This window comes from Rhododendron vialii, chromosome 5a (assembly GCF_030253575.1).
Source record: "Rhododendron vialii isolate Sample 1 chromosome 5a, ASM3025357v1".
NCBI lineage: Eukaryota > Viridiplantae > Streptophyta > Magnoliopsida > Ericales > Ericaceae > Rhododendron > Rhododendron vialii.
The window spans coordinates 30,294,036-30,315,588 of NC_080561.1; the positions used below are offsets into that span (position 1 = coordinate 30,294,036).

A 21,553-nucleotide genomic window follows, 5' to 3' on the forward strand; every position below is an offset into this window, starting at 1 on the left:
ATATGTTGGAATGTGGTGGTGCATATAGAATAAAATAGGCATATAGGAGAGTTCATTGATAACCTAACATTATATATATCTTAGTCTAATAAAATTTGCTTTAATCAATAGAACAAGAGAAAGTGTGTTACATGATTAATACCCTTCTCATTTTTTCCTTTTACCCCAGCTTATCATGAAGCTTAAAAGATGTTACCCGTCTGGATATGAAAAGAGAAAAAAGAAGCAAAGAGTCGAAAGTTTACTCAAATCTCAAACAGGGGCTATTGATAAATTCGTTACGGCCAGTAAACCGATAGAACATTCGGCTGAAGACTTGGAAAATAAAGAAGATGAAGGTTTGGAGAATAATGAAAATTTGGTGAATGAAGAAGTTGAAAGTTTGGTGAATAACGAAAACGAAAACTTGGTGAATGAAGAAGGAAATGGGAGTTTAGGGAGTGGAGAAGCCAATCAAGATGAGGAGATGAATGTTGAATGTGAACCTTTGAATATTGATGATCCGAATAATTGGAAAAATATTGATCATAATTTACGAGATTTATTAGTAGAGAGAGGTCCTGTGAGAAGAGATTGCGACGTAAACTTCTCTAAGGACGCTAATGCTAGGCATTTCTCCTCCATTTATTACATTCGGCATTTAGCAAATGGAGAAAAACTTGATAGGAAATGGCTAATATACTCGGAGGTTTTGGATAGAGTTTTTTGCTTTTGTTGTAAGTTGTTTAAGCAAGAAGGAAATAAGACTCAATTGGCTACTGAAGGATTTAAAGATTGGAAAAATATTGGTGAGAGACTTAAAGGCCATGAAGTTGTAACGATCACATTACTTGCATGAGCAAATGGATTGAGCTAGAGAAAAGATTGGGGAAGAATCAAACAATAGATAAGAGTGCACAAGACCAAGTTAGCAAAGAAAGAGAACATTGGAGACGGGTATTATTGATGATAATTGCTGTTGTGAAATTCCTTGCGAAGAATAATTTGCCTTTTCGTGGAAGCCATGAGAAGATTTATGAAGAGAACAATGGAGTTTTTTTAAGCACAGTTGAAATGATTGCCGAGTTTGAACCAACAATGCAAGAGCACTTGCGACGGATAGAAAAGGGTGAGATTCATTACCATTATTTGAGTCACAAAATTCAAAATGAATGGATACAATTGTTGGCCGGGGAAGTCAAAACTGCAATTGTGTCAAAAATCAAACAAGCGAAATATTTTTCAGTCATACTTGATTGTACTTCGGATATAAGCCATCAAGAACAAATGTCTCTTGTTTTGCGATGTGTGGATGTTTCAACAAGTCCAATTATGGTGAAAGAGTTTTTTTTGGAATTTTTGAAGGTGGATGATACAACAGGAATGGGACTTTTTGGTGAACTTCAAGAAGCGTTAGTTAGCCTTGAACTTGATATTGGTGATTTAAGAGGACAAGGATACGACAATGGTTCTAACATGAAAGGAAAAAACAAAGGCGTTCAAACAAGAGTACTTGAGCTTAATCCTAGAGCATTCTATACGCCATGTGGTTGTCATAATCTCAACCTTGTGCTTTGTGATATGGCCAACTCTTCCTCTAAAGCAAAAACTTTCTTTGGTGTGGTACAACGGATATATGTTTTGTTTGCATCTTCCGTTCAACGATGGGCTATTTTGAAAGATAATGTGGAAGGTTTCACGGTTAAGCAATTGTCACAAACGCGTTGGGAAAGTCGCATTGAAAGTGTCAAACCACTAAGGTACCATGCTCCACAAATAAGAGATGCTTTAGTTATCTTGGCAAATACTACCACAGAGGCGTTGGCAAAGAGTGAAGCTAAATCCCTAGTTACTCATGAACTTGAGAATTTTGAGTTCTTGTTTTGCATTGCTATTTGGTACAATTTGTTGTTTGCTGTTAACTCTGTTAGCAAGCTCCTTCAAAGTGAAGATATGGATATAGATGTTGCTGTAAAGCAATTGAAAGGACTTATTACCTATTTTGAAAGGTATAGAGAAAATGGTTTCGTGGAGGCAATGGTTGAAGCTAAAGAAATGGCAAGTGAAATGAAAATTGAACCTTCATTTGTTGAAAAACGCATTATTTGCAGAAAGAAACAATTTGACGAGGATATTAGTGAAGAAGTGACCCAATTGTTTGAAGAATCCTTCAGAGTTAATTACTTCTTGTATATTGTTGACAAAGGTCTTTCGTCACTCAAGAATAGGTTTGAGCAATTCAAAGTATATGAGGCAAACTTTGTTTTTTGTTTAACTTGAAAAAGACCAGCGATGAATCTTTGAAGACTTGCTGTGAGAACCTTGAAAGATTTTTAAAACATGGTGGGGTTTCAGATATTGATAGAAGAGAGTTATCTTTGGAGCTGAAAGTCTTGAAAGATGGATTGCCAAAGGAAGTCAACAAACCATTGAAGTGCCCAATCATTTGAAGACTATGGACAATTGTTTTCCGAATTCATGGATTGCTTATAGAATACTTTTGACTATTCCGGTTACAGTTGCATCGGGGGAAAGAAGCTTTTCAAAGTTGAAACTAATCAAGAATTATCTTCGATCAACCATGTCACAAGAAAGGTTGAATGGGTTAGCCATTCTATCCATTGAAAATGATTTCGCAGCAAAACTAGACTATGGAAGCTTAATTGATTTATTTGCCTCTAAAAATGCAAGAAGAGCAATGTTCAAGTGATAGTTATTAGTTATTGTACTGTAATTTTTGTGACCTGGACATATAAGTATTTGCAAGTCTTAGATTTGGGATAATTTGTATTTTTTGAAAATATTTCATTTGTAGATGTGAAGGGCCCCAAATTGATTGATCGCCTAGGGCCCCGGAAAACTCAGGGCCGGGCCTGCATATACTATGCCTAAAATAGCCTTTATTGGCGGGTTTTTTTTTACCTGCAATGCCAATTTTCTTCTTTGGTATGGAATCAGATTTTGGGGAAGTGTGGAAGGTTCAGTCCTCTTCAGAGGTTTGGGGATGAAATTCTTAGGTGCTTGGCTTTCGGTGCTCAAAAGATCCATCACTAGTACTGTGTTGAAGTTGGGGCTAGCAGCTACTACATACCACTTATGGAGAGAAAGGAACTCTAGGATCTTTTCGAACCTGGGATCCAATTCAGATGCTGTTATCCAAAGAATTTCAGAAGATATTAATTAGGGCTTGCTTGAGTGCTTGGAAGGCTGTTAAGGCTTCACCAGAGTCTCTTAGAGTCAAGGATGCTTGGTGTCTGCCCTCAAGCTTTATTCTGGATATGCCCTCTTAACGACCCCTGTGCGAATATCAGGTTTATAGAATGGCCAAAAAAGGAAAAAACAAGAATACCCCCAGGCCACAATGCTGTTAGCTGGGTGGAATTGGCAAGGTAGAGACTGGAGACCTAATATTTAAACCATGGCTTCACTTTCATGGAGTTGCTACCCTCAGAAAATGCACGTGTACCTCTAAAAAAACAGGACGTAAAATGCCAGCAAATGATTAGGTTAGGTGTGCTGGAAGTTGGCCGGCCAATTGGCTAAATGGGGAAAGAGATTTTAGTGTTTCCAAAACAATGAAAAAGGTAATAAATTAAATTAAAGAATGGTTTGTGATTTTTGAAATTGGAAAGTGTAAGTAACATACACACATAGGGGTTGCCCCACTAATTCGGGCGCGGGTGTCCAGGTTTTGATAGTACTTCTCAAGGTCTGTGATTTGATTCTTCACCGAGTGAGTATCCTGAAGTACGTAAGTGGAGGGCCGTGACCGGTGTGGCTAAGCTAGCTGCCCTAGAAGTTTGGGTTGCACAATGGGGTCTATTTAAAAAAAAGAGAGGTTAAAATGAGAAGGGAAAAAAGCTCCTTGCACTTCATGGAAAGAAGTCTACTTTTGTTTATACCGCCAAAACACAATCATTTAAGAACGAGTGATTCCCTTATGATATTTCCTGCGAGTTTATATAAAATTAATTAAAAAGTGCAAAAATAGGATGTTTGAACATGTAGAATCTTACTTGTTTCCTTAACAAATCATTCCTTAGAAATATATTTTTCCTTCTTGTTTTGGTATGCACGTTGGCAAGCATATAGTACTCTTCCATTTCCTTCTCTCTGTATATCGTGTTGGTATAGAAGGAAAATTGAAAAAATATAGATTCTATTTTTATGCGATATTATAATTGGGAGAGAAGAGGAAATGATTATTAATTAAAGAGTATGTAGTAGATAATTCCTATCAAAATCATTTTTTTTTATGATCTTATTACGTGTTATTGACATTATATAGTTGGGTAAAAGTAGAATTTTTTTACTTTTTTTATTCTTTTTGTCAAGACGGATCAATAATTTACAAAAGTTTGAATAAGGACAAAAACGGAAAAAGTCCTAAAAGTGCTGAGTGGGACGAGGATGAAAACAAACTCAAACGCGTAAAACTTGATTAAATCATACAATAAATTTTTCAATCATACGGAGTATTTAATATACAAACGTAATAAGTATAAATTTCGTGCACGGGCATAAATTTCATATTAATTTCAATCACGTTTTGAACATATTGAGCAGCTTGGATCATCGCAAATTGGTAGGGAAAGAGACGTCCTTAGCTTAATACGGTAAAGGCGCTCTTACTTTTTAATTATATATATATATATATATATATATATATATATATATAATTAAAAAGTAAAGAAATCTAGGGTTTAATAACTATGATTCATGGATGCTAACATAAATTAAGAAGTTGGAGTAGCATGCATGAATGATAGTTATTAAACCCTAGATTTCTTTACTTTTTTTTTTACTCTTTCCAAAAAAGATACCGCAATTGTTAGCTAAATTCCTTATTAACTACCGTATTTGCCACTTTTGAAGCTATATATAGCTCACGCTTCAAACATCAAAACCACTTCTTTTCTACTAGTTTCTGTAATAATATATACCAACTCGGGAGAGAATTAAAGCAAACACCATGGATATATATGTGACCCCTGAAGGCAATTGCTATGCCCATTGCGCCTACTGCAACAATCGCATTGAGGTACAGATTTATACTTTTGTGCATACATAGAGATTAGTATACATAGAAAGAGACAGAGAGATTAGTATATATATTTATACTCTTGTGCATTACATATATAATGTGAGTCTCGAAAAATTCATGTTTTTTTTTAATTTTTTATCTGCAGTATGCATGAAATTTGTTCCCCTAAAGAAGAATATCTAGTCAGACATAATTGAATTATGTTATCACTATGGTATCCTCAGATTTTATATCGCATCACTCACTTCGATACACCCTTTCATTGATTGTGTCGTTCCTTTAGAGTGGTAAGTCTAAGGTTCGACTTTTACGGAAGGAGGTTAACTCTCGTAGTAATTTTACATAACATAATTGAAGGGCAAGCCAAAAAAAGTCAATGTCTTGTGACGTTTAAAGAAAAAAACTCATCCCAATGATATTTTTTTCCCTAGCTTGTTGGTATCAATTCGAGTCATTATGGCAACCTACCCTTAAAAAAACCCAATCGATTCTTTCAAAAACCTTTACAGCCCCTTTGGCTGCCCAGTTGAGAAAGGGAAAGAAAGGGGAACAATCTTCCTTATTAGTGAGGGAAAAAAAGAAAGGGGTGTGGTTTCTCACCAACCCATCCAAATACACATGAGAAATCAAACTCTCACTCCCATCTCCGGCGACTGGTCTCTTCTCCGGCGACCTGAAACTCTATCTCTCTTCTCCGGCGACCTGGAACTCTCCTCTCTCTTCTCCGGCGACCGCACAGTCACTGGTCCGACGACGAAAAAACGCCATCGTAGCCCGCACGTGTTGCCAGAAGTTGAGCGAGTGAGATCTATACTCTCACCCACGCGCCTCTCTCTTCTCCTTTCTCACGGAATTGCGCCAAAAGTGGCGAGAAACAAAAACGGGCTTTGAGGGGGCCCTCGTCTCCCGCCCCTTCTCACCCTTTCTCGCCTTGTGGCTCATCCAAACGGAGGAGAGATTGAGTTCTCCCTCCTTCCCCTTTCTTTTCTCCCGAAATCGCTCAATCCAAACAAGCTATTAATAAAACCTATAAACTAACTATAAATCAATTGTGGATAAAAAAAACTTATAAATCAATTTATTTTTCCCTCTCTCATTCATATTTTTGAGTGAATAACGTATGTGCATATGTATAACATGACTCTCTCTCTCTCTCTATAGGTTGGATCGTTGGACATAGGGACAGCGCAATGCAAGCTTTGCCCGAAACCCACATTTGTAAACAACACTATTCTCCAGGTTTCACTCTCAATAATATTGACAGTCTAGTATTTTTTTAAAATTTTTATTCATAAGTAGTTTCGTATTTTTTTTATGCATAAGCCTTCTACAAATTATTTCATGAAAGCCAGATCATGAATCTCTCGATGCAAACACGGCATACTTGTTTAGGAGGGGAGTTTAATTTTCAACATGAATTCTAGATTACCTTTTAGAATATACAAATTGAAATGAGATTATGAAAATCAATCATAATTCAAAATTAGTTTTATTTTAGCTTATCGATGAGAAAAGAGAGAAATCAATTTCAAACACAACACTCAAACCTCACTCACAAAATTAAAAATTCTTGACCGCTGATCTATGTCTGTTTGGTCGAAAGACGGTGTTTGGGTGTTGACCACTTGACCCCACTTGCTAACAGTTGTGGTTAATGGTTGTTTGAGCTTCATTAATTTTTGTTGGGATTCAATTTGTTTTGGGTATTCAAGTTTCTCAATAAACTTTTTGCCTATAAAAAAAAAAGGGAAAAAAACTGAAATGATCCCTATAGTTAAGTGTTTGTGTCAACTTGGTCCCTGTAGTTGTAATTGGCTCGATTTACACTATGTACTTTCCATTTTGTTTCAACTTGGTCCAATTACTAACTGCTGTTAGTCCATCGTTAGTCCTGTTAACAGCAAAATCAAATGGCCCCTTTTTTGGGGTTAAAACAGTAATTCTCTCATTCCCCTCTTACCCTAATATTAGGGGTGTGCACGGGTCGGGCGATCAGGTTTGACCCCCGACCCGACATGGCGGGTAACAAATGTTTAGGCCCACAAACCGAACCGAAAAGGGGTAAGAATCGTCCGCGAGCTCGATTCTTTACGTCGGGTCAGGTCTGACCAAGAACTGAATTAATCTTTATGAATTGGTCGGGTCGGGTAAGAAACGCACCAACTCGGACCCCGAACCAAAATCTGATTTTTAATAGAAAATGAACCCGTGCCTGTCTGAAGCACATGTTCAACCCCACCCGGGACCCTTCGGGTTGGGTCGGGTCGCGGGTGGACGGGTTTTTTGCACAAGCCTACCTAATATACCTCTGAACCAAAACACAGCTCATTCTTCCATTCTCCATTGATAAGGAAGCACCTGAGAAGAAATTTGGTTATAATTCCCTACAAAAAGTTGCCCTCTAATTCAGCATTTTCATGATCAGCCATGAAGCAACATAACTATTGCTATTGTCTACCTGTTCAACTTGTGGACAAATACTGAGATGCCTATTTTTCTACATAGTACTGAAAATGCATATAGAACCATGTCCAAAAGTCACAACATGACATAGATCCAAAAGTCACAACATGATAAAGAACTATGTCCAAAAGTCAAAATATTACATAAATTCAGGGGTTGTTCGGCTAAATAAGCCAAGTGGCTTAGTTTTTTGTCATTATTCAATTTTTTTCGTATTTGTTAGTTTTTTTGTCAATTTTTCGGAATTATTATTTCGTTATGACGAGAGGAACCTAAAAAGTAAAAAATTACCATTGAAATCCATTTTTTTTGAATAAATACAAAAAAATTGGCTTATTGGCTTAGTTTTGTTTTTATTGGCTTATTTTTGTCTTTATTTAAAAAGACTAACGGCGGACTAACGGCAATTAGCAATTGGACCAAATTGGAACAAAATGAAAAGTACAGAGTATAAATTGAGCCATTTACAACTAGAGGGACCAAGTTGACACAAACATTTAACTACAGGGACCATTTCGGTTTTTTTTCCAAAAAAAAATTTAAAAACCCTTTTTGGCTCATAAGCAAAGTCTATGACAACTACTATATGATACCAAACCACACATGATTTTTGTATAGAACTTCATATGGAATGACATGGTTATTTGCCAAGACACTCACTTTAATCATAATTCCAAAACTTTGATCAAATTATTCTGGAAAAAAAATATTTCTAAAACTATACTTGTAAATAAATTTCTCAATTTTTCATCTAATATGTGTGTGTAGGTATATACTACACAACCTACTATTTATGTTTTTTGACCTTCGGATTTTCCTTTTAATTCACTTTTTATGCTTAGGAAGATTAAAGAAAATTAAAAAACTAATTCCAGTTCCCTCTTTTTTAATCTCCTTGAAAAACTCGATATTTTCACATCTCAAGGAAAATAAGAAGAAAATTCTTGTGTATAATTCCAGATGGGGCAGCCTTCTTCATCAATCAAGCCGCCGTCTCCAGAAGCACCCGTTGTTGCAAAACGTATGTATATATCGATATTTCTTTCCGATACTTTTCGGGTATTTCTTTCTGATTCTTTTCGGGTATTACTCCATTTGATAAGTATTGGAATAAAGAATCGATACACAGAGCGAATGAAAACATGAACTGAAAAAGAAAAATATATTTCACGTAATTTACAATGATTTTCCTTTTGCCGGTAGAAAAAAAAAAAGAAGCATTTTCCCTTTCCCTGTTGGATTGCTCTCTATAAGACTATGGTCCAAATACACAAAGCCTCGTAATACTTGTACAGCAATTTTTTTTAAGTGAAAAAAAATGTAAGCTAGGAATTTAGTATATTTTCCTATGTAATACACCAATATCTCTTACATTTTTTATTTTATTTTATGTATAAATCGAAGATTCAAAAAAAAAAAGACATAAAAATTGCTTCTTTTGTTTGCGAGATTGATGTTCAATTAATTGGTTGGTGTTTCAGGAAAGCAGTGACATGAGTCGTAGTGTTGGACAACTGATGCAGGGCGAATTCCGAGAAAGTCGTATTTTGTTTTAATTAATTTGGTTTAATTAGTATATTTCATTTAATATGTTTGTTCTATTCAGAATATTGCAGAAGTATTTAGTTTCCAATTTTCAAGGTTAGGTCAATAAAATTATGGTTGATTTTATTTCCTTATATCTTATTTTCCTTTTTGGTACTTCGTGCATGCTGGCTAATGATAGAGTTGATAGAGTATCTCTTGATTTCCTATATTTCTGGTAATAATTAGAGGTGGCAATCATAATTCATATTTTTGTAATCCGTCCATTTATAACTCAACTCAATTCGTTCATTTATAATTCAACCCAATCAGTCCATATTACATAATGGGTTGATATGGGTTGAACCCATATAAACTCATATTTATATCGGTTTAGACGGGTTGAAAATGAGTTCAATGTGGATTGGAATTAAAAGACCCACCTGCCAATAATCACTCCTGAGGGCTGGACTGTCTCAACGAACCTGTAAACTCCAACGTCCTTTTCCGTCGCTGGCAAATTATCACCTACAGCCCAAAAACTCTTCCATCCCTCTTCATCTGATCAAAGTAACCAATCAATGGCCCAAAACCCATCCAACCCCATTCGGTCCCACACAGCTCCCATCTTCCACCACTATCCACAAGCCACGTGTAACAAACAAATGGATATACCAAGGTCGTTTTTCCAATTAAAGGGTCATGATATGAGCTGACAAGGGCAATTCAGTGGAGTATAAAAAATTACGAAAGCATGGAGCCTACTCTTTCGTTTTCCAAGTCCCGTTCCACTGCACCTTCTTAAAAAATTAGTATTTTTTTTAAAATTTTCAATCTTAAAAATAATGAGTTTACGAAAATAAAAAAAATTAATTTTTTTGCATCGTTTAAAAGATCTCGATGAGATCTTTCAAAAAAATTAGTATTTTTTCTAAAATTTTCAGCCTTAAAAATAATAAGTTTACGAAAATAAAAAATTAATTTTTTTGCATCGTTTAAAAGATCTCGATGAGATCTTTCAAAAAAGATCAATTTTTTTTTGCCGATAAAAAAAAAACTTTTTTTTTATGGATCACCAAGAGCAATTTGAGTCTAGGCAGGCGTGATCCTCTCCACCTTACTGTCATCGCGATCGTCGTCGCCAAGGACTGAAGGTTGGATCTCGACCATCAAGCTCCATAAGTTACCAATTTTCACTCGTGGAACTGTTTGATGAAAGGCTTAGAAATTGGTTCTCAGCGAATCCAGAGCCAAATTTATTAAAAAACACAAATATAGAGACAAAATTATCAAGGGAAAAAAAAAAAATATATATATATATATATATATAGAGAGAGAGAGAGAGAGAGAGAGAGAGAGAGAGAGAGAAGGAAACAATTTCAGCTAAGGAAAAAATTAATAACTAAATATTCAGGAAAGAAAAACAGAAGTTCCAATCATGGAAATCTCGTGGTGATGCTTAATCTACGAGGAAGAGAGCGAGCAATCAAAAGAGAGGGAAGCTGTGTTTGGGAAGGGAAAAAAAAAAAACCCCCGGGTCGGGTCGAGCGGGTTTGGGTTTGACCCGACCCATATTTGACATGTGATCCATTTCTACCCGCCAATTTGCCACCTTTTTAGGATTCAACAAATTTGTAGAAGAGTTATCTTTGTACGTGAGTGACGGAAGATTCGCGTCTTGTTTTCATTTCTACGTATGTTGCATCAATAAACTCTAAAACCATTCATTAAAGACAACTAATGATTTTCATGTAGTGCTTTCCTTTATATCCCTTCTGAAGCAACACTCACTTTGGAGTCGAAATTATGTAACAATATGATTCTACTAAGACAAGCCAATGTTTGTCAAACTTGGTGCTATTGTCCAAATTTGGCAACAATTATTTCAATCCATGAGGCTCCAATGGGGTGCCAAACTTGGTTCAAAAATGGCATATCTTTGATTCCAAATATATTGAACCACAAATGGCTATAGCTAGGGGTGGCAAACGGACGGGTTTGGATCAAATTGGGTAAGTTGTTAGTGGGTTGGGTCTTTAATGGGTCATTGACCCATTTAGACCCATTCACTATGAGTCTAATTACCCATATCCAACCCGACCCATATATTTTAAAGCAAACCCGACCCGCCCATTAACCCAATTACATATATACTAAAAATTCTGATCAAAAAATTAGAAAAGTAAAAAAAAATTATGATCGAAACTCATAAATTTTTTCAAAAAGACGAGAATAAGTAATTTTTTTTGTCTTATTGATTTTTTTTTTGTTTTTATTCAAAAAATTATAAGTTTCGATCAAATTTTTTTACTTTTCCGATTCCTCTCATCAAAACAAATTAATAAGTCACAAAAATATGACACAAAACAAAAAAAAATGCAAAAAAAATTTGAAAAAGGACAAAAAAATAAGTCAATTTTTTAATCCAAACTCTTTGCGGGACTACCATGAGAGAAATTTATTCACGGCGGAGCACAATTTCACAGGTCCATTAGCGCAATTAATGGATGAGATGTGTTTTCAATTTTGACTGGTCAAAATAATTGTTACCGGTCACAATTGATTTTTAATTCGGACCATTCAAAATATTTTTGAACGCGTGTAATTTAGAACAAAATAATTGAATAAAAAAGAGAGAAGGCCATGATACTGGGGGCAGAGGAGAGAGAGAGAGGGGGGCTCCTGGGGGTTTGGGTTTTTGGCCATGATACTGGGGGCAGAGGAGAGAGAGAGAGGGGGGCTCCTGGGGGTTTGGGTTTTTCGGGGGGGGGGGGGGGGGGGGGGGGGGGGCACAGGAGAGAGGGGGGGCTCCTGGGGGGTGGGAAAGGGAGAGAGAAAGAGAGAGAGAGAGAGAGACAGAGGGGGGGAGGGGGGAAGAGAGAGAGAGACCAATTGATGAGTTTGGGTTTGAAAAAGAAATCAATTAAGAGATGAAATTTGGTGGGTTACTTTCATTGCTCATTGGGTCATTTAAGTTGACCCAATTGATGCCCAATTATGACCCAACTAATAATGGGTCAGCTGGGTTTGAACCCATTCTTACCCAACTAATAAATGAGTTGGGTTGGGTCTATTTTCTAATTGATGGGTCTGAATTTGTTAATGGGTCTGGGTTCAATTTGTCACCCCTAGCTATAGCCATCCATGCCATATCACCAAAATTCAACCATTTTCCATCAATCAACCGCCGAAATGTTGTCAAAAGATTTCCAAACCTCGCCAGAATGGGAATCCCTAGAAATTTTAGGGGATTAAGTTGCAGAGATCATCTTTTAAGGAAAAGTTTATTTTCCAATGATATCTTGTGCAATTTTGTGATGCAACGATGGGACTCCATCACATTCCACAAGAGCCCTTTTACAGTTTACTCGAGCAAGCAATGCTACGAATACAGATCATGATACCTACAAGCAGATTGGACAACTTTAGACACATCTATACGTATATCTAATAATTTATTTTCAAGCATTTTATTGCAATCGTGTTCTAACTTCCCTAAAAGCACCACGTGCTATTTTAATTTTAAAAGCATGAATTCTTGAATTTTTGAAGCCTTACACTTCACAGTTTGCACGTGAAATGCTTTGGACTTCGGAATTCTAGTTTTTAAATAGCAAAGATGAGTTGGTCTCTTCTTCTTTTTTGCCAATTTTATAATACAAAATAGAAAGGTGTAGGATCCCTAAAAGATAAATTATTACAATGATTATGATTGAATTAATCCAATGGCTGATGTGTATTCTCTTACTCTTAAAAATGTACCGTGACAAATTCGCATGCACCTCAGATATACCAAAAAGAAAAAAAAAATGGCGAATTGGAACCTCCAAGCCAGGACCACACCTTATATACTATAGGGTACGCACGGTGACAACCAATAAGCCACAAGTATCAGGTAAGTCAAAAGTAGAAGATCTTCGAGCATCTTAATCTTCATCCCCAGCCCTTAGAGCTCCTTCCGATTGTGAGAAAAGGGAAGAAGAAAATAAAGGAGTAAGCTTTCTCACCAAATCTCACCACTTTTGGTGAGAATTGGTGAGAAACAAAATGAGCCAATAAAAACTCATCATTCCTCCTCCTTAACATTTCTCACATGTTTATCCATTCTGGCCCTCTCTAAAAAGAGAGCCTTCTTTTTTCTTTTCTCGCCGTTTCTCTCTATCCAAAGGGACTGTGTTACTTTTTTAATTTTCCTCAGAACCAAAACCTGAGCTAAAAACCTCCTAAAACGCACGTGGATCAGTCTGTGACTCAAACTCATGATATTAGATTAATATAATTTTTACACAAATCAAGGGAGACTCAAATTTACTCAGATTTTCCAACCACATTACTCAAATTTGAACAGTAGCTAGAGATGCTCTAATATGATTGGTCCAAATGGACGATTGGCTACCCTAGTGGGTTGAAAGATACATATTCCACGGAAATAACCAATGATCGATGCAACATCATCACTCCCAAGAATGCAATGAATTCTACCCTAGCCTAAGTCATGTAATTCATGTGCATAAGCGGAGCTCGAGCGTGAAAGTATCTTCGAAACACATCCAAACTACTAAAATTCGTCAGAGCGAGAATTGAAAGTGCAAGGTCCGAAGATTGAGGGCGGGATCCAACCCTGGGCATTTTGAAGGATTATGTGACTTTGACTCTACTAATACCACTAAAATTAAGCATTTTTCACGTCAGAAATTAAATAAAAACAGAGAGAGAGAGAGAGAGAGAGAGAGAGAGAGAGAGAGAGTCACTCTGGCATGGGTGGTATCGATGCCAGAAGAATCGAGGGCGACGTCTTGTAAAACGAAATCGAATCCATTGGCTGGTGGTCTGAGCAGTGACGATCGGCAAATCAAAGTGCGACAATAATAATGCGGAGGCGTTGAAGATTGCGATGCAGAATTAAGGAGGACACGCGTAATTGGTGGTGTTTATTAGAGAACTACCAAGGATCGAAGGTTCCACAAATCCAGGGAGAAGCTACGGTGGCAAACTCGCTCATCCTGTCCAAAGGTAAAATGTTACGTACTACTTCGAGTGTGTGTCGTTTTGTATTGAAAGCCTGAAATGAAGAAATTGAGAGTGAGCGCGGTTCAAGAGAACCAACAACGGCCGGCCTCCCTTTAATTCCTGTTTCCAGTGTCAATAGGATTGGATAAAAATCCATAAGTTGACATGTTTGTTTCACGCCTTAGGGGTGTAAAAGAGCCGAGCCGAACCTCATAGTGCTCGAGTTCGGCTAAACGAACTTAAAATTTAAGCTCAAGCTTAGCTCGTTTGTAAACAAGCTTAGCCCTAAACGAGCCGAGCCAGACTAATTAATTTACTTAAAGAGAGTCTTTAAACGAGCCGAACTTATATAAATGAGCTGATCGAACTTTTGAGTGTCAAGCTCCGCTCATATAATAAAAAAGCTCAAATCTCGAAATCGAGCTCAACTCAATTACTAAATGAGACGAGCCGAGCCGATCCTCTAGTTTTTGCAGTTGTTAGTGTTACAGCAGTTGGGAGGGTTTTCTGCAGTTTGGTAATATGTGGCCGATAATCTGAGCCTAAATTTTGTTGCAAGTGACTGAGTTGTGCAAGTGCTTGCAGTTCAGGTGTGTGCAAGTGTAGGCTAGAGCCGGCTTATGGCCAAAGCAGGAGAAGCCTGCACTTCCGGTCCCCCAAAAAAACTCAAAAACGAGGGCCCCCAAAATTTTAGAATACCTATGTGTGTGTGTGGGGCCCAAAAAAAAATTGCACCAGCATCCTTCACACAAAATAGGCCCAATTAAAATTTAGAAACCACAAAATAGCCTCAAATGGTGGAATTACTCATTAGAAACACTAGGCGTTAAAAAAAAAAATAATAAGGAACAGCAAGAAGATATATTGCACGGCCGATCAAAAAAAGAAGAAGAAAGAAACGCAACAAGCTGCAAATGCTTCATGCTTCGCGCTTGAGGAGTCGAAGGGAAGGGAAGACAACGACAGACGACCATGGACGGCAAATACTTACATACGGAATTTCTTGAGGCCTCATTCAAGAGGTTCGCTTCCGGCCTCTAAAACTTATGAGCCGGCCTTGAGTATAGCAGGTATGCGTAACTAGTACACGACCAGTTTAGTATGTGCAAGTACCCCCTAAGCCGGATAGGAGTTGACAGGATTGATAAAATTAATCAATTTGGATCCGCGTAGAAACAGAAAGTGAAGTTGGTAGTTGGTTCGGTGCAGATAGCTCTTCAAGAGGGTAAATTGCTACATCTTCCTGGATTAAGTCAGGCGGCGGAAGTCGTTAATTACCAATATTAGACTGGTAAAATGTGCATTTGCCTATAAACAAAAGTTGAAGTCATACTAACCATATTCACGTACATTTTGGCCACGGTTTTAAAAACATGAGTTGGTGCAGATTGCTCTTTGGAGGGTGGATGGTCACACCTTCCCCACATTTGTTAGTCAACATATGTGTTTTTAGGAATTTTCTCTCAAATTCCGGGACGATTAAGTCTGTTGGAAGTTGTTGATTACTTGATATTTAGATTGGTAAAATTGGTCGTTGCATATGCATAGAACACACAAAATGAAGTCATACATATACACTGTACACCTTTTTATATTTTAGCCATGATAAAAAAAGAAGAGTTGGTGTAGATTGCCCTTTGGGAGGAGAAAGTTTTCGGTGCCGGGTGGATATATTTCACGTGGTACCCGCTCGGCACATCTTTCCAAAATTGTTCCAATGGCTTATACTAATCCATTTGTTATTCCATTTCAAATCCCATGCTGCGGGTTTTGCAGCTTTGATGTAGAACACGTGGAGGCCCAATTTCATGATCAATTGGATCAGTCGAAGCCTCGGAAGCCCAAGCGTTGTTTAATTACAAATTGCCCGGTTTGGCAACTTTCGGATGAGCTCGTATCGGACCCAAACTTGGTAATCTAACTTATTTTTGCATTGTGGTTAAAACCCATAAACGCTAGGTTGATGATCAATGGTGTTTTCCGGCCTAATTCTTTCGTTTAGGCCTCCAATTGGACGTTTTTGCCGTTTTAAGAAATATTTGTTTCGTTAATAACTTTTAGCGTATAATTCCGTAGAAGTTTATTCTTTTTACGAAAGTCGTGTTTTTCTTTCCTTTTTTCAATTTTATTATTTTTCCCAAATTTTAGGAATTTTCATTTTTGAGTTAGGGTTTTGCTAGGGTTATACATTTTTTCTATAAAATGGGTTGTAACCTAATATTTATGCAGCTTTTCATCAATAATATTCAGAGTTTCTCTCTACTTTTCCTTGTGCACAAGATTTGCTTGTGGATTCTAGTTCTATCTCGTTTGAATTAGTACACAACTAATCTCTTCGTAAGTTCCGCTGCGTCAAGCTTTCTGTTGGCTCACTCTTGTTAACCTTTTCTCTTGGTTTTTGCAGCTTCACGACTTGGTTTTTTAGAGGATAGAGTTATTGGCTTATAGCTTGTTGAAATGCACGAATAAGTGTCTGGAGGTGTATGCATATAGATTCATACACATATTTGGATTTGCTTATAACTATGTAGTTAGATGCTCATAGCGAAGGTTGTAGTACGAATTGGTACTAGGAGAGGACAAAAAGAGGTTTAACGATGTACGCTAAATTTTCTATTTTGGATTTGCAGGAGATTATGCATTCTGAAAGGTATCTCTCCCAGAGAACCAAAGAAGAAGGTGAAGGGAAATCACCACACTTGCTATCATACCAAAGATATTTTGATCCTTAAGCACGAGCCACTTTTGGAGAAGGTTAGAGACATACAAGCATACGACAACACCACCTCAACCTATTGAAGTTTCCCAATCCCTTCCATTGGGATCCGGGAGTGTTGAAGTGCACCTCTGTGTAGTGCACACAAAGGCAGCTTATAACACTATAAGAAATTACACAATTGCCGACTAAAATTATTTAGTCGGGAAATAATAATATTTGCTAACTAGTAAATAAATTTGGTCGGCGAATATCAATATTTCCCCTAATTGAAAAACCAATAAATGAAAAACATTTCCCGACTAAACCATTTAGTAGGGAATATTAATATTTGCCGACTAACATTATATTTAGTTGGCGAATATCAATTTTTTTTCCTAAATTTAAAAAATTAATGAACGAAAAAATTTCCCAACTAAATAATTTAGTAGGGAATATTAATATTTTCCAACTAAAATACATTTAGTCAGCGAATATCTATGTTTTCCTAAATTTAAAAAATTAATGAATGAAAAACATTTACCGACTAAATAATTTAGTAGGTAATATTAATATTTGCCGACTAAAATTACATTTAGTCAGCGAATATCTATTTTTAAGCAAATTTAAAAAATTAATAAATGAAAAACATTTTCCAACTAAATAATTTAAATAATTTAGTAGGGAATAGTAATATTTGCCGACTAAAATTACATTTGGTTGGGGAATATAAATTTTTTCCTCTCTTTTAAACAAAATTTCAAGAAAATCAATATTTGTTCCGACGACATTGATCACGCGATGAAACCTTCCCGATCGAAACCGTTCAATTTTTTTCCTTCTTAATCATAAGATTTTCGTAATTTTTTTGCTCGATTGGGTTAAGGAAAGCCGTTTATCGGCACACAAATTGTTAATTAAAAAGAATTTTATTATCTGATCAAGTGTCTATCCAAATAGGGTTAACTTCATTCTTAGTACGAATGATCTAATTTGTATTATGTAAAAGATAGAGATGATTTGGATTGCCAAATAAGGCCTCAGGCGGGGCTCGGTTAGCGCACTATAACACTTAAACGTCTCCGAAAGCAATAAATATGTTTTTGATTATGTGGTCACTGATATCGAATGGTCTTCGATTTTGGTGACGATGCTATAATTGGTAAGACGTGAAATTCTAACGGTTCAGATCGAGTATTACAAAAAATTACTTGGCAGTTATGTTTACAATCTATGCTTTTTTTTTATTTACTTGATGATAGTCAAGTAAGTCTTATGTTGCACTCATTGTTACAGAAGCCACACGACCACGAGAAAAATATTATGATCGAGACTTTTCATTTTGCTACACTCGGTGAATTATTCATTCTCGTAAATTTGCGGCTCGATTAGGTTTAGAAAACCCGTTTATAGAAAGAAAAAAAAAATCCCCTTTATCGAGACATGAACTCATTAGAATAAATAGTATTTTCATGCAATCAATTGTCTAATAAAAAACAATCAACTATAATCTCGGTAAGAATTATCATTTAAACCATATTTAATAAAAACAAAAGATAAGATGGTTCTAATCGGGGAAAAAAAGACCTCAAAGTGGGGCTTGAGTGATAATGTTCTAATTTGTGCATTGGAGAAATAGGTTCTGTCTATGAATGTGTGATTGATATAATTCTCTTTTAGTGTGTGTAAGTTCTAAAAAAAGATTATGAACTGCAGTAATGAGTTTTTATTTTTATTTTTAAGAAAGTAAATTTAAAGAAAAGATAAAAAAAGTAAATTTAAAAGCTTATCAAAGAAAAAAATAAAGTAAATTTAAAAAATAAAGGTAAAACAAACGAAACCAAATAGTATAAATATTTTTATTACTGAAAAATAAACAAAGTACAGCAGTGGTTGAGTGGTTAGTTGCGCGTGTAATGAAGATGGAGGTCTCAGGTTCGAGACCTGGAAGTGCCATATTCCACCAAATGAATTGGGAAAGGCAAATATAATTCAGAAATGGAAATGTAGTTTTTCCACTTTGGTCCCTTGATTTTTTCGTAATGACATTTGACGCCACAATAATTATTATTGCCGACTAAATATTTAGTTGGCAAAAGTTAACTTTTGCTGACTAAAATAGAAACCCCGACCAAGCTTTTTAGTCACTAAAACCATACATTAGCCGCCTAAACCTCATTTAGTCGGTAATTACATTTGCCGACTGTCATTCCCCGACTAATTTGCCTACTAAATTATTTAGTTGGAAAAACCCTTTGGCGACTAAAAAGTGGACATTTGGCGACTAAAACGTTAGTCGGGAATGATGTAATTTGTTGTAGTGTAACCGTCTTCCATTGATGGTTAGAAATTGAAGAAGGAACATCAAGTGATAAAAAAAGGAGTGTTGAAAGGGATTGAATTTTGGCCATAAATATGTGAATTCTTCTTTTACTGGTGGTATGTGTGGTTCTTGAATTTATACTGGTGTGTTGATTCCTTGTACCCTAATGGTTTAAAAGGGTTGTCGATTCATTTCTTGTTGAATGATTTTTTTCCCCATGCAACATGATTCACTATCTCTACGCTCATCATCTCATCCACAATTAGAGTTAGTTGAGATTTTCTTACTGGGCTAGTGTAACTCAACCTATTATCATTTACAGGATAATAGCTTGCATGCTTGAAGTGCTTGAATGTGAAAAAGAAATACTGTCGAAAACTAACTGGATGAGTTACCTAACCATCTTTGTAAAATCCCTTAGCAATCTGTATTTGTAACTTTGATTACTTTTCTTTTGACTATGGAATATTGTAAACACTTAACTCTCTTTTGATATTCTATGCTTATGAAATATTTGGGCCATTGAGTCGATGATGTAATCTTTTGGAAACTATTGCACGTGGAAGTTTAATTATGGAAATGGAAATGTTAAGTCTTTTAGGGTATTGTACGGGTTATTGTGAGGATTTTAATATGGAAATCATTTATATTTATGTTGAAAATCGAGAGCATGACAAAGGTGAAACAAGAAACGAGTTTTAAACTAAATTAACGAGCGGCAAGGTCTCGGGGATCAACCGACCCGCGACTTAGCCGGCTAATGGTTCTCTTTGATAACTCAAGTGAGAGTCACAACCATGTGCTCTCACTCAGAGGGTTTAACTTGAAAATCATATGTAAAGATGGGTCCGAAAATGGACCAAAACTCATTTAGTCATTTAATCAAATACTTGAAGTGTCAAGGTTCCAAGCATCGTATGTGGCAAGTTAAGCTTGTCGACGCACAATCAAAGAAGTTAACAACTACATGCTTTGAACGAAAATAAGAGATTTAATCCATTTTATAAACCAATTTAAAACTTTAAGGCAAGAGAAACCATTTTACCAACCAGGTCTCGGGGTAGGAATCATCCATTGACCTAGCCTAAAAGACTACAAACTCATAGATAAAGAACTAAGCATAAGGATAAAAAGCAACATGCGATTTAACCGATGAAAACAAAAATAAACTTGATATTAAGTTGAATCTAGAAAAATAGCAACATGGGATCCTCCTCGCGGGAAAGTTGCCCTACTTGGGTTACTTGGAGGTGGTAAAGGGATTTGTATAAGAAAGAAAAGTAAAAGAGAGGAGCTGGAAAAATAGACGGCCGCATATAACGGAATTTTCCAAACAAATTGCCATCAACGTTTCGATCCTATTTGATACAAATATCAAAGCGAAAAATTGTCCAACCTCCTAACTACAACCAATGCCGGCTCATATATTTTGGAGACCTGAAGCGAATTTCCTATATTGAGCCCCTTACATATTCATGAATTTCTTTAAAAAATGATAAAAGTACAAAAAAAAACAAAAAAAAATCAAACTAAAAGGATACAATTATGACTATAAATGTAAAAAGATATGATTGAAATTATGGAGGCGCATACGAGTCGAACCACAAACTCCCAATAACATAGCAATATTATGTGATCATTGAATAAAGTATCTGGTTTGTGTTTTTATTTGAAAACATTCTAATATTAATATGTAAGTTACATTATTGTGGGGCCTCAATTTTGGACCAAAATTCGGAGGCCGGAAGCAGTTGCTTCCCTCGCATACCCTATAAGCCGGCTCTGACTACAACACAGAGTGCACAATACGTGATACAACTAAGGCTTTGTTTGTACCATAGATTTTACGCAATTCAGGAAAGGCTAAGTAGAAATGGAGGTCATGAAGTGTTTTGGTTTTCAAGAAGCAATTTAGCAAAGACTTTGATGTTTCGCATCCTTTAAATAATACGAACAAACTTCAGCAACAACCAAATTACATTCTCTGCAAATGTAGCTTTGGGAACCACTTAATACCACGATTTTAGGGGTAGGCGAGATATGTGCATTGGGCATCCTTTTAAACAAGCAAACTACCCACTTATCACGAGAAATATGCAGGGCATGCTTTTAAATGATCAACCTACAGATTTGCTCTTTTTTATGGCCCTATACAATCTACGTACTTGCTCCTTTAATGGCCCTATATTTCCTACTGTTCTGATTGGGGACGGGGCAACGCCCATGAAGCTCCGGCGGAAAGGTAAGACCTGCCAGGCCGTATGCCCAATAGATTTCAGGGATATGCTTGTACGCCACCAACATATGTAGCCTTTACAGATGCAGATCCTTCAGCCATGAGCTCATCCCATGACTCAGTCGACAACACAACAAAATCAGCAAATTTTCCAATGCACATATCTGGAAATTCAAATAACGATCACAAAATCCCCGATCACTGAAAGTTGAATTTGCCATAAACATTTAGGCTCCGTTTGTTTCAATGTAAAATATTTTATGGAATTCAAATATTCAT

The 21,553-nt window shown here is 36.3% G+C and overlaps 1 protein-coding gene across 1 annotated transcript; it reads left to right on the forward strand.

The window, feature by feature from the left end:
- The first annotated feature begins 834 nt into the window (after positions 1–834).
- LOC131327798 (uncharacterized) lies at positions 835–16,819 on the forward strand. The gene is made up of 2 exons (XM_058360929.1): positions 835–2,207; positions 16,651–16,819. Exons 1-2 carry the CDS (start codon positions 835–837, stop codon positions 16,817–16,819), a joined length of 1,542 nt encoding a protein of 513 aa, XP_058216912.1.
- Positions 16,820–21,553: the final 4,734 nt, after the last annotated feature.